At 39.0% G+C, this 13,727-nt stretch overlaps 1 protein-coding gene across 1 annotated transcript in view; it reads left to right on the top strand.

Moving 5' to 3' along the window:
- Positions 1-13,727, top strand: part of TFEC (transcription factor EC) — a 61,106-nt gene that overhangs the window by 39,124 nt on the left and 8,255 nt on the right. Inside the window, exons 4-6 of the mRNA XM_032770799.1 lie at positions 3,715-3,829; positions 4,730-4,786; positions 8,463-8,538. Coding sequence (XP_032626690.1) covers positions 3,715-3,829; positions 4,730-4,786; positions 8,463-8,538 — 248 coding nt within the window. The remainder of the gene's footprint in view (positions 1-3,714; positions 3,830-4,729; positions 4,787-8,462; positions 8,539-13,727) is intronic.

The following is a 13,727-nucleotide window of genomic DNA, read 5'->3' on the forward strand; positions in this document are numbered from 1 at the left end:
GTTTAGCCCTATGACCTCACTCCTGATCCTGTTTTTTTCATTAGTTGTCCCACGTACTTACTTGGTGTCCCAGACCTGTGGGTCCTCCCCTTCGGCTGGGGGGAGGTCCTTTAGAAGTGGCCGCCCACCCCCGCTGGATGCCAATAGGACCACACTCCTGCACCCCACTGGCCTGGGTCTGTCACAGTAGTTTATATACAGTGTTTTAATTCCTCCCCAATACATAGCAGTGCCACAATACCTTAACAGACTATATCTCAACTTTCCCCCAGAGGAACTCCTTTGACAGGCTCTCCTAGCCTTCTGTTTCTCTCCTTCTCTTTGCCCCTGAGCACTCCTTGCTGTGCCCCTTTACATAGTTTCTCTGTTAATGGGCTAATTGGCTCATTGACTCTAACTCCAATGTGGCCTGGTAATTAGATACACCTCTGCCCACCTCTTCTCCAGGGGAACCTAATTAGCTTTAGTTTCTTCCCCCTTGCTCTTTCTCCTTTAATGGAGGTTCTACCAGGCATCTGCCCCTCCTTGCCCTCAGAGTCTTCATCTTGGATCCTATTACAAGGGCAATCCATTTTCCACCCACAAAAATCACATTTGGTGAGTGGGGGTTCTCCCCATAATTCTGTCTCTGCCTGTGGTCATCACACCAAGGGCAGCCTGTTGAGCTGTTCTCTCCCTCCCCCACCCTCCGCCTACACCTTCTTTGGTGGTGGGTGGTCATACTTGCCCCCTAGTTCCTGGGCCTCTGTTTCCATCTACTACTCTTGCCACGCTACGTTTCTTGCAATATTTATCTGTGGACTGGCCCACCAGATCCAAGATAGCTGCTTTAACCATGTTATAGTCTCTTGCATGCTCATCACCGAGAGCCATATATGCTGCCTGTGCTTCCTCAGTTAAATAGGCTGGTAGCCAGAAGTCCTACATTGTTCTGGCTCCCATTGCCACCCTTTCAAAAGTAATAAAAAATGCATCAGGATAGTCTGCCTATTCCATCTTATCGAGTCCTATCCCCTGTGCCTAGTTTCTCTTTTCCATTGTAGGACTCAGCAGTTTAAACTTTGCAGCAATTGTTGCTGAACCTGGATTTGATCCCATATAAATTCCTGCCGGCTTTTTTTCTGCTCTGCCTGCCAGGCAAGCAAGGACTATTTCTCTGTGTGGTGTGATTATTGGAAGGCCTACAGTGTCTTTTACAGCTCTTCTACAGGTTTCCAGTCCACACAGATACAGGCACAATCCCAGACAAGCCTCCAGGTTGTGACAGGGCAGCATTGTGCACCCCTACCTCTTCCATGAACACACTACATTGAGATCTTCTTGCTTGTAAACACCACTGTGTAGTTTATTTACAATGTTTTAATCCCTCCACAAATACTAAGCATTGTCTCCACACTTGCACACGGTATCTCAACTTCCTGCCCCAGTCTCCAAAAGGGGAGGAAGGTAAGGTGTTTCTATTCCCCCTACCCCTTTGCCAGGCTTTCCTAGCCTTCTGTTCCTCTCTTTCTCTTCTCCGCCTGAGCACTCCTTCCTGTAACCTTTTATATAGTTTCCCTGTTAGAGGGGCTAACTGGTTTATTGACTTCCCAATCTGGCCTGGTAATCTGGTGCACCTCTTCTAATTAGGCCTTCTCCAGGAGAACCTAATCAGTACCAGTGGTGAGCAGAGTGCTGGCTCCGTGCTAGCCCTCAGCACTCTGTTACATAACATTACAAATTATAATGTATTTATCATTACTATGATATTAATACCTGGTTTTGAATATGTATGCATAGGTGTATGAGAATTTTACTGCAGTTATTTGAACAAATCTCATTTGTTGGACTATTTGTATGTAAGAAGACTATTATTTTATTAATAGTTATTTTCTCCCCATTATTTCACTAAAACAATAAGACTAATCCCAATAAGAGCCTGATCCAAAGCCCATTGAAGTGAATGGTAACATTTGGAAGATTTTGGATTAGGCTGTTGGAAGTTATTGATTTAATCTAGTGTCAGGAGGCCAAATTCTGCATTAATTTACAGTAATGTAATGTCAGAGGAGTCCCTAAATATACACCTGGAGCTGATACAAAATCTACTGTCATAGTTCAGTTATAGTATGACTGCAACACAGACTTTACAAACTTAAAACTATAATAAATACTACAGTACTCTTTGGTTCACTACTCAGGAATGAAATAAAGGTGCTTAAGATGGGAATGTGCTTAGCTTTCAAATCCTACATATTAAACGTAGCTTGTTCTTGAGTAATACTCAAATGAATTCCGAACATTCTTTAACATGTATTTGCATTGAGAGATCAAATATTTTTAAACGGATTTTCAAAACTGACTTGGGGTGGTGATTTCTAACTATTTTTAGGAGTGTTCAGTGCTCTGAAGTGTTAGTCTTCCAATAAGGCGCGTTGAAGTTCATAGGTGGTGTTATTTGTATGTGTGCAACATGTGCAATGGTAGATTCATTCTACCACTGGTTATTAGAAGAATTTGCAGTGAACTGGACTCTCAAGTGGAAAATCTTTAAAATTAAAGAGTTTTCTTCCTCCTAGAGTCATTTTATGTAACACTAGCATGGGACAGATAAGCATTAAACAAATCTTTATCAAAGTACTTTAGTCCCAAGCATCTTGCAATGAGGTACATGCCCAACCCTAGGAAAGGTACAGAATAGTTAATTAGGGGCCCAGGAACATAAAGGGGAGGCAAGGGAAATCTAGAGGAGACATCCTGAGGGGAAGAGGTAGAAGAACTGGAAGTGCTTTCCCAGCCCAATCCCATGGTCAAGATGCAAGAAAGAACTGGGACAATGAAGGTCTACACAGTTTAAAAGAGATATTGTATATTAAGGACAGTTTACTCCCCCCCCTACTAAACAAACTGTCTTTGCTCTTTTAATCTACTTTTTAAAAAAAATTTAATTTAAAAGCCCCAGCCCTAACTCGTTATACATTTGCCATGGGTGGAGAAACACTGTGCACAGTAGTTGTGTGTCCCATAAAATGGCAAAACACATTTTTAACACATTTCTTGTTTTCTTTTCAAGTATCGTATCACATTTCACAAAGGAAGGAACAATTCAATGTCATGTACAGCCAGACATGGTAGAGCTGAATCAAGGCCATTAGAGTTTCTGGTCTATCCTTGTAACTTTGCAAGATTTGCCACAACAGCATGTTCTCCAGTGCTCTGTTCACTCCTATTTTAAATGCAATCGGGCCTTAACCTCTTTATATTGTTAAAGCATAAACAATCTGAAATACTAATTCTGAGTTCAATGGTATGGTTAAATTTTCACTGGGGACTAGGTAAAGACCAGCAAAGCTATTTTCCCTTTCAACTTACCTCATATTTGAAGTATAGCTGCAGTAATCTTGTTATTGGAAAATAGGCTACAGTACTATTTCAAAATCAGACACCAAGAGCCATATTCTGCCATCACGCAACATACCAAACTCACATTGGCTTCTATCAAAGTTCTGCATGTGGAACAATGGCAGGCTTTGATCCTTAACCTTTAATTTTATTTAATACTAGATAATGCAAATTCTGCTTTAGATGCATATATGCAGCTCACACTGAAGAACATGAGACATGAATATGCATCTGATAGAGAATTTTGCTCTTAGCATTTACATATGCTTTTTACCTTTTAAACTTGTAACATATTGTGATTTTTTCCCCTATTTTTTCCTTTATTTCCTTAAGCTGTCCAGTAGCATTTTGGATATATACAACAGGGACCAAGGATTGTCACCTGCTAATATGGGTCTTACAAATGCTTCCTGCCCATCTTCTCTACCAGTAAAAAGGGAAATCACAGGTAATATAGCTCTGGGATTTTGGCATGTAATAATTTAGGAGGCAGTGATGTTTGTTTTAAAACCTTACCAATAAAATATTTGTGAAATACATAGTATTTTTTGCTTAAGAGTTTGCAAAGTGTATGTATGCTCTTCCCTTTAAGGAGTTGAGCAAAGAGCAAGGGAAATGTTTACATTGTGTCCTGTACTTTAGCAACTCAGAAACAATGTGTACTTGGTCATCTTTATGAACATTATGCTTCTAATAAACCTAATTATTTTAGGAAACATAGAGGATTCTTCCACATTTTGGCTCCTAATCAATAGCATAAATAAATTACTGACCATTAAATTTGTTCCAGGATTGAACAAATGGCTCTTTTAAAAGCTTACAATAAGTCTATTCAAGGAGAATCTATATTAATGAATTAAGAACTTTAAAAGTTACATTCAGTTAATCCAAAGAATGCTAACAACCATGTACAGTTTATTAGCGTCACTCAAAAGAAACAATGAGTTTGTTCAATATGAATATCTTAGAAATCTGATTAACTCTTGCATTATGGGATATACAAATGCAGATTCACATTAGTTTATTGTAAAGGACAGGGGCAGGGGTTCCTCCCACTGTAAAGTACAGCAAATTGGAGAAAAAAGTACTAAGTGTAATGTTCTTTCTTAGCACTTCTAATTTTTTAAATTAAAATGCATGTTCAATAAAGTCTTAAGAAACCTGTCAGATGCACTGGAAAATGCAGTACTGGTCAAATTCACAGTCTTCTTTAGTAATGTGGCAATTGATAAACATGCTAAAGTTGTTGCCTAAAAACTTTTTCTTAATGCAAAGAAGACCTGTAGCAGGGAGAAAGTAATAGAACTATGACCCAAGGACTATTTTAATAAATGTTACTTTCTGTCAGAAGCAGATAAACGAGCAATGGCAAAGGAGAGGCAAAAAAAGGACAACCACAACCTCAGTGAGTATATGTTCTACTTCTGTATCATTATATGGTGTGTACAGAGAGAACAGAAATGGCGTGTGCCAGTTATCAGCTAACTGCTGTTGTCCAAGACTAACAGAAAGAATCTGTTTCTGGAGGGAAGACACAAAAGAACTCCACAAATACATTGCTTTCTTCCCTGAGATGATAAAATAATACTATGCACTTGTTTAACATTTTTAACCTTTGACATACTTCACATATTTTCATGAATTAATTCTTACATCATATACTTATAAATTATATTATAGTAGTGATTCACAGTGGCAACCAAGACTGGGGCTCCATTTTTCTAGGCGCTGTACAAATAAATAGCAAGAGATAGTCCCGGCCCCAAAGAACCTACAATCCAAACAAAGACGGGCACAGGGTGGGAGGGGACACAGAGATAAAGTGACTTGCCTAAGGTCACACAGTGAGCTGGTGGCAAAGCTGGAATGAGAAACATGGTCTGCCGACTCCCAGTATGATACACTGTTCACTAGACCATACTGCTTGCCTTACTTCTGTGAATTACGTATGTATTATTATCCCCATTTTACAGAATAGAAAACTGAGACTCAACTATTCAATAACTTCCCAATTCTGTGGTCAGCATCAGACTAGGATTAGATCTCAGGAGTTCTTATCTCTCCATCTGCCCAGATAAATTTTGACGTAGGTTAAGCAAGATACTTCCTGGCGTGGTACTGGCAGTGTAGTATCACCCACCAACATATGCAAGCTACTCTTCACTTGCTCTAGAGTATTTTGTGCTCACTTAGCCTCCCCCGTCCAGAAGGTATCCTTGTTTCCACCCAGATGTTTGTGGATGGGGCCTTTTGGTTACAAACACACCCTGGAAATCTTTCTGATGGCAGCTGTGGCATCCTTTTTGAAGCCCTGCAGCAGCCACTGCCTGTTTCAGATGATTGGCCAGAAATGAAGAGTTCCTTCTGAAGGAGGAAAAGACACAGGTAGGAAACTCCAGGTGTTGCTGAGTTGTTTGGATTAATGAGAAGGAGGAAAGAGAGGAGCAAGCATGCATTAGGGGTGCCAGATCTTGTCTTTGCTTAGTTTGCTCCCTCTGACTGCTAGACCATAATCACCACATGCAAATTAGCTAATTAGGCATCTCAGTGGATGAGAAGGGTGCATTTAATTGTACACAGTATTGGAGGCTGGGTTGAAGCCTATCTATATGTCATGACTACAATATTCAGCCATGGGGCATGTTTCACATTGCTTTGGTTCTGTGTGTACACTTTAGAGCTCAGACTCTCTCTAGAGACTAAACCTACTATCTGTTTGCTTGTACATATTAAGGCATTGAATATAAAGGTTTTGCTGGTGTGATTTAAAAAATAACCCTTTAAAGTAAGTTCTTTTATAAGGATCGTATTTTTTAGAGATGGTCTGAAGAGGATTTGAACTACATTAGCATTCAGATACCAATTATCTGAATAATTAAAGGGGCAATTAAAGTTCACTTTTTGTAGTTATGATCAAAATTTTGCAAGTACATCTGAAGAGTAAGTGGAAAAATAAGCTCCATACATTTCTGGAACCAAAATCATGGAGATAGGTTTGGATCTAAGAAATCAACTTTAACCTATATGAAACTGTAAGATTTTGGATGGGTCCCTATGGTTTTTAACTTTTTGTTTTTAAAATAAATGTTGACGCTTGTTAGGTGTTTCATGCTACACCAGATCAACAGTCACATCTTAGTAGGTGCCATAATGGAAAGTGTAGTGGTTGATAGCTTTATGCACCGTTTTGTTTAGTTATCTCAAAAATAAATTCCACGTGTTCACTTTGGAACAAAATGCTCTATCTCCTTGTCCTTATAACACAGCCATGCTGATGATATAACTGGTTTCCCCAGTAATGCACACTCCCATTGGCAACACATAAAATGGAGAATACACCCTTTCCTGGGTAAAAATATTAACCAGTAGACTAGACATCCTATTTATGTCTGTCTTCTTATTGTTTCAAAAGAATTAATAGGGTGTGGGAGTGTAAGTTGCCTGATGCTTTGACCCAGATACTTGGCTTAAGTGGTCAGGTGCATTTTCAGAGTCTCATCTTTTAGAAGGTGGCAGGCATCCCCAGAACCGTACCGTTGGCTTGTTTACACAGTGCTTTATTCAGGAGTGTTTTCTAAAGCTCAATAAGGTATTGCTCATTAATTACCCCACATAGACCCTGCTAGTGCACTTTAATGTAGTGTTGTTTGAAACAATAGTACATTAAAGTGCATTAGGGTAACTTTAGTACTCACCACTAGGGTGTCCATGGACCAATTAATGTGCAACATGGTGTGCTTTAGAAATTATACTCCCATAGATTACATTACCCCATTGGGTAAACACATCTTCATTGCATAGGTAACTGGAGGAAAGTGGTTTGGAAAGCAAGGGTGGATTCCCTAGATTGGTGAGAAGGGGAGGGAGGGAAAGAAGAAGGAGAAAGGGTGACAAGACTATTGATTGAGGGAGACTCTCATATATCTTGCTGGACAGCAATGCTATGAGGATGAAAGGACCTGAGTAGTCAGAGAGAGAGGAGAGCTTTTAAGGGATCAAAGCTGTTTATTTCTCTTTTTTTTTCCTCTGTAACTAAACTGAGAATGTCTTATCTAGCTCATCTTATAAGTAGTGCAAATCTAGATATTTTAAGCAAACTCCTTATTTTGTTTTCATTTCATCTTCTCTTTGTTTCTAATAAACCTTGGTTTAAGATTGCAGTTGTGTGGGTAAGTTTTATAGACATAACTAAAGAGAGGTGTCGAAGGGTAAAAACTTTCTGGAATGCAGCCTTTACTCCATCTCTATGGAGGGGCATGGTCAGAGATGTCCTCTCTCAGCGATTCACATGGCTATCAGTCTGCAGCAGGTGAACACAAAGGTAGAAGCTGAAGCACTTACCAGGAAACAAGAGTTGGCTGGGCTGTTGGTCACAATCCATAAAGGGAGTTTTTGACTGATTAAGGACTGTGGGATCCCATAATGTTCCTATTGAAGTCAATGGCAAAATCTATGGCTCTCAGTATCGAGTCCTACACAGGAAGAATTTGGGAAATGAGAAGTTAAGCATGACCTTATAAGCAATACGAGCCCAATTCATTCCTAGAATTGTGGGCCCACAGTGGAGGCAAGTGCACCAGCTACTGTGAGGACCAGAAATGGCCATTACAGGCAGGAGAATGGATGTGGAGAGGGGACAATCACAGGCACCTAGTACATGTGATACTGGGGCTTCTATGGAACCCCAGCCATAGTAAATGGTGGCAACCTTAACCCCATCTGCCCCGACCTTAACCCCTCTCCTGCAGGGAGAGCTGTCCCTGTGGGTTGAGGGATAAGAATTTGCTTCCTCCTGAACCACAATGGTAAGTCAGTTACATTAAAAATCAAAGCAAACCTACATTACTAAGACCCTAAGACAAGTATGCAAAAGGATGTTGAGCTATATAGGTTTTGAATTTGACTTGGTAACTTATTATTCTAAGCTAATTTCAGAATTAATTCTATCATTGTAAATCAGAATGTATTGCACTGGTCCTTATATTGGTCTGCCTGTTTTTAACTAATTAAAATGTTTCATTAGGCCTTTTCCAAAGAATGTTTCATAACGAAAATAGTAAATTGTTCTTTTTTTTAAACAGTTGAAAGAAGAAGAAGGTATAATATTAATTACCGAATCAAGGAGCTTGGCACGCTTATTCCAAAATCTAATGATCCGTGAGTTCAACAGTCATTTCTATAATAATGTCTATAGTATAAATATAGAGGGGAAGGAGCAATAAGATAACCATGAAAATGGCTAATGAGATACAGAGACTTTCACTTCTAGGTTACTAGTTCAAATCCAGCCCAGCTGGTCAGATAGGTAGCAAAAATCATTAACCTCTGATGGCTGTAATGATAAGAGTTGGTGGCCTTATCATTGCATTTCCTCAGAGAGAAGTCTCCACACCACAAAAACTACCATTACATCTGAGAATAATTGCTATGCCTGTTTGGAGTCTCACCAGAGAGGCCATGGATAGAATGATAATGGAGAATGAACTACCTTCTGATCCCTAGAACTGGTCCCTTTAATAGGATGAAGCAGCATGTGCACTGCTGCTGCCTGCTCTTTAGATAAACAGAATACTTTAGTCTCTAAGGCTCTTGATTTGGCACCTTTCATAAAAACGACATTCACTGAAAAAAGAAGCTGAAAGGCAAGGGAAAATCAGGTACTTTGAATTGATACAAAAATGGCTATAATTTTTAAACCAATGTATAAATAAATGTACAGTAACTCAAATTTTATGCTGCTAAACCCTCTGCATTCTCTTAATGTGTATATTTTCATCATCCCTTTTAATTTATTTGTAAGAAAATATTTTGTGTTGTCAACAGTTCTGTTTAATAGATAGTATCTAAAGATTAACTTTTGGAAAGTCTTTGCAATTAGCATGGCCTATTAAAAGAGTCGACTGTAACACTTTTAACACAGAAACTTTCAAAACTCTGCAATAAACAAAATGGGAGGAGGGAAGACACAGTATAGTAAAGCCTCTTACAGGATTAGCAAGAACAATTCAGTAAGTTATTTAAAGCCTAGACTTTTAGCTTTGGATTTTTCATGTCATTCAGTGAAGCCTAAAGAGTATGCACCAGTATGATTGTGACTTGGATATAATTGGTTATACAAATATTGTGGGTTTCATTTGTTCATCAGTTGCGGCTTTGTGATGCTCAGAATAACATTTTCTGTTGACATGTCAGCTTTTTTTCCTCAGGGCTAAAAAGTTCTTTTTATTGAATTAAGGATTTTTATAATAATATAAAGCTGTGTGAGACTTACATAAGTATAAGCGTGGCATGACAAGCCACTTTGAATGAAATCACCAGTGAGAAAGTTAACACAGTCACAGCCCTTTTTAGGGAATGACATTTTCACAAGCTCAACTTGTTCTCTGGCATCAACCCAAAATGGGTAAAATGGGCATGTTGTTGTTGATGCTACTAATACAATGATGAGTGTACCAATTCAAATAAAGTAACACCACCCATAAGCCCCCAAAGAAGATTTTGTTCACATCAGATGTCCTGTATAGACACCATGGTAACATTGGTTTTAATTTTAGTGTTATATCGGACAGTACTTTAGAGCATTTAAATAAAGAATTGTGAGGAAAGATTACTCTGAGAAACAGTGGATGGCACTGTTGGTTTGCAGCTATGAAGTGCTAATGGAAGCAAGTCTTGAACTGTGATTAGAAATGGGCGACAGCTGCAAACTCCAGATATGAATCAATATTTTTCAAAAGTATGAAGGGTGTTTGGGATGAATATTTTGGTTTGGATTCAAGTCTTGTTTTGATATTTCGTATCAAATTATACTGCTCTCCTGTTAAAACACATACATTGGCCTTAAATCTGTTGTGGTGCTTCCACGAGCACATGATGGATTTAAACTCACGTCACTCAGTGAAGCCTAAAGAGTATGCACTGGTATTTTGGTGATGTCGCTTTATAGTTTTTTGGGAAAAAATAATGAACATGTCACATTTTTGTTTCTTTCTGGTTGAACTACGTGACAGTCACAAAGTGACCAATGAATTTGGGTGCCTCAATTTTTAAGTTCACAAGTTGAGGCACTTTGAAAGGGCCTGATTTTCAGAGGGCATGTGCTCAGTACTTTCTGAAAATCAGGCCTCTTTAAAGTGTCCCAACTTAGTTGAGCATCCCAAAATTGAGGCATCCACAATCACTTTTGAAAATGTAGCAACTATAATATATCATGTATATAAATATAGGCCATAATCTAACTTTACTATTTCTGGTCGGATTAAAATGCTTCAATGAATTAATGTATACGAAGTTCCCTTTATTTGTAATCACAAATTATCCTGTGCCTTGAGCCCATCACATCTATCAATTACTGCTTCCTGGCATGGTACGTCACCAACTCCCTACACCTTCTATTGAGGCTCTTGTTCTGCCTACCATCCACCTTCCTCTTCTCCCAGTCAGCCCTCTTTCTTTAAAACACACTGCTTTATACTATCACTCTGTAACTTTCCTCATATTCAATATTATCATCATATTTACTGATTTTAAAAGATGTTCCTGACATTGAGGACTTGATTGCAAGGGGAAAAGCTTGGATGATAGTTGGACTAATAACTGTGAAGCAAATCATCCTTAGCACTGGAAGAACAATGCCACTGCAAGTGAGGCAGAGTGATTAGCATGCCTATCCTGCATGGCTTCCTTTGAGAAGATCACATTCAAAATCAAGATCAAAAAGGATATTTACAGAGGTTATCCGGAAGCCTTTTATGAGGAGGGCATGTCTAGCGGGGTTCTGCAGGGGTCTGTCCTGGGTCTGGTACTAGTCAATGTTTTCATTAATGTCTTGGATAACAGAGTGGATTGTATACTTATAAAATTGGTGGAGGACATCAAGCTGGGTGGGATTGCTAGCATTTTGGAAGATAGGTTTAGCATTCAAAATGACCTTGACAAATTGGAGGACTGGTTTGAAATCAACAGGATGAAATTCAGTAAAGACAAGTACAAAGCACTAAATTAAAAAAACAGATGCATAGTTACAAAACAGGCTTGGTAGTAGTACTGTTGAAAAGCCTCTAAGGGTTACAGTGGATCACAAACTGAATATGAGCCAACAGAGTGATACAGTTACAAAAAAGGCTAATATTCTGGGGTGTACTAACAGGAGTGTTGTATATAAGACATGGGAAGTAATTGTCCCACTGTAATCAGCACTGGTGAGGGGTCAGTTGGAGTATTGTGTCCGTTCTAGGCACTGTGCTGTAGGAAAGATGTGCACAAATTGGAAAGAGTCCAAAGGACAGCAACAAAAATGATGAAAGGTTTAGCAAACCTGCCCTGCGAGGAAAGGTTAAAAAACCGGGCATGTTTTAGTCTTGAGAAAAGAAGACCGAGAGGGAGCCTGATAACAGTCTTCAACTATGTTAAGGGCTGTTATTACAAGGACTATGATCAATTGTTCTTTATGTCATCTGAAGGTAGGACAAGAAGTAATGGGCTTAATCTGGAGCAAGGGAGATTTAGGTTAGATGTTAGGAAAATCTTTTGAACTATAAGGATAGCTAAGCACTGGAATAGGCTTCCAAGGCAGGTTGTGGAATCCTCATCACTGGAGGTGTTTAAGAATAGGTTAGACAAACACCTTCAGGGATGGTCTAGGTTTACTTCATCCTGAGTTAGTGCAGAGGGCTGGACTAGATCACCTGTGGAGGTCCCTTCGAGCCCTACATTTCTATGATTCTATGATCTACCTTTACAAGGCAGATTTTTCTTCTTAGAAGTGTTTGTATCTCACTTTTATTTTCTTGTGTCTTTGCTGAACTTGTTTTGATCCAATTGAACTTCAAGGAGGGCTCACTTCTGACTGCATTGAAATCCCTTTTCTTCTTTTTAGTTTAATTTTAGGCTTAGGGGCATGGATTATGTTGTTTAATGGAACAGATGTTTTGAATTTGCTTTATCAGTGGTAGAAAACTTGAGGTGGGAATGTTCTCTCTATTAAATTACAAAATACTTTGTCTTTTTATTTTAATTTTAAGTGCTTAGATATCCAAGTGATAGGTACTTTCAAAATGCAAAACTATTAACAGGTAAGCAAAATAATTTAAAAATAAAACTGGAAAAAACCACAACCAAACATTGATATGTTGCTGAAAATTCAAAACCAATGCATTTAAATATATGTATTTTTTCCATTTTCCTTTTCCTATGTCTCAGCACTTCCACGTTCCAGTTCTGATTGGTTAAACCAGGCTCCAGATGGAACCTGGAAGTGCCAAAATAATAACTGTCTCACTCATAGTATCTCCAGTGAAGAAGAAATGGAAAGAATATTTCTTATCCTAGAGCTGTGAACCGCAGCAGAGGCAGGTGTTGGACTCCTGTCTCTCCTTCCCTCTGGTAACAGGGCTCGGGTTTTCATCCCCCTGTCAGCCCTAGTTTGTCACCATTATTTTTAGTAAAAGTCAGGGTCAGTTCACGGGCTTCTGTGAATTTTTGTTTATTGCCCATAACCTGTGCCTAACTTTTACTAAAAATAAAAGTGACAAAATCTTAACTTTACACATAATATAATAGTCTGAGATCAGATTATTGTTACAGTAACACATAGATGCCATCGGCAGTATTGAGGTTTCACTGTGATGGACTAACACATAAGAAGACACAGTCAGGGCTGGATTAAGGTGCAGGTGACCCAAGTGACCATCTGGGATGCTGGACTTGGGAAGCCCCGGGCGTGGGGTGCTGGTTTTCATTGTTAGTGACAAAAGGCAAAATTAGAATGTGTGAAGCAAATGTTTCAGGTATTCTGTATGTTGATTCATTTTTCACTAACCTCCTAGAATGTTCTGGATCTTTGTAGAATCTCATGGAACCTTCCTGACTTTCTGAGAACTACATTTTCCTCAAACCTCCTAGAATGTTGTCAGTCATGCCCTCGCAGGTATATAAGAGACAGGGTGTTGCCAGTCAGTCAGTGAGATATAAGAACAAACTGAAGTGAAAGCCCAGCTGCGATATTGGGAACCTTGTTTTATTGTGTAATTGTGAAAGTGTTTTAAGACTTGAACAGTGAAGTTGTTACTAATAGTTTGGCTTTCTGGGGCTCATCAGGTAAGTTGTCCACTTAACATAATGGTAATTTCTTCAATTTGGTAGAGCTCCTTGGAAATATGACAATGTCATGCGTGAGCACCTATGTCAAGTAGTTTGTAAAAATCTATGGACCATTACTGCAGAAAAACAATTCAAAATGAATTGATTGACCTTATAGCAAGGGAGGTGCTTAATAACATATTGATGCGGCTTGGCAAAGTGAAGTACTATGCCATAATAATGGACTGCACTCCTGAAATTAGTCA

The sequence above is a fragment of the Chelonoidis abingdonii genome, chromosome 1 (assembly GCF_003597395.2).
Source record: "Chelonoidis abingdonii isolate Lonesome George chromosome 1, CheloAbing_2.0, whole genome shotgun sequence".
Taxonomy (NCBI): Eukaryota; Metazoa; Chordata; order Testudines; family Testudinidae; genus Chelonoidis; species Chelonoidis abingdonii.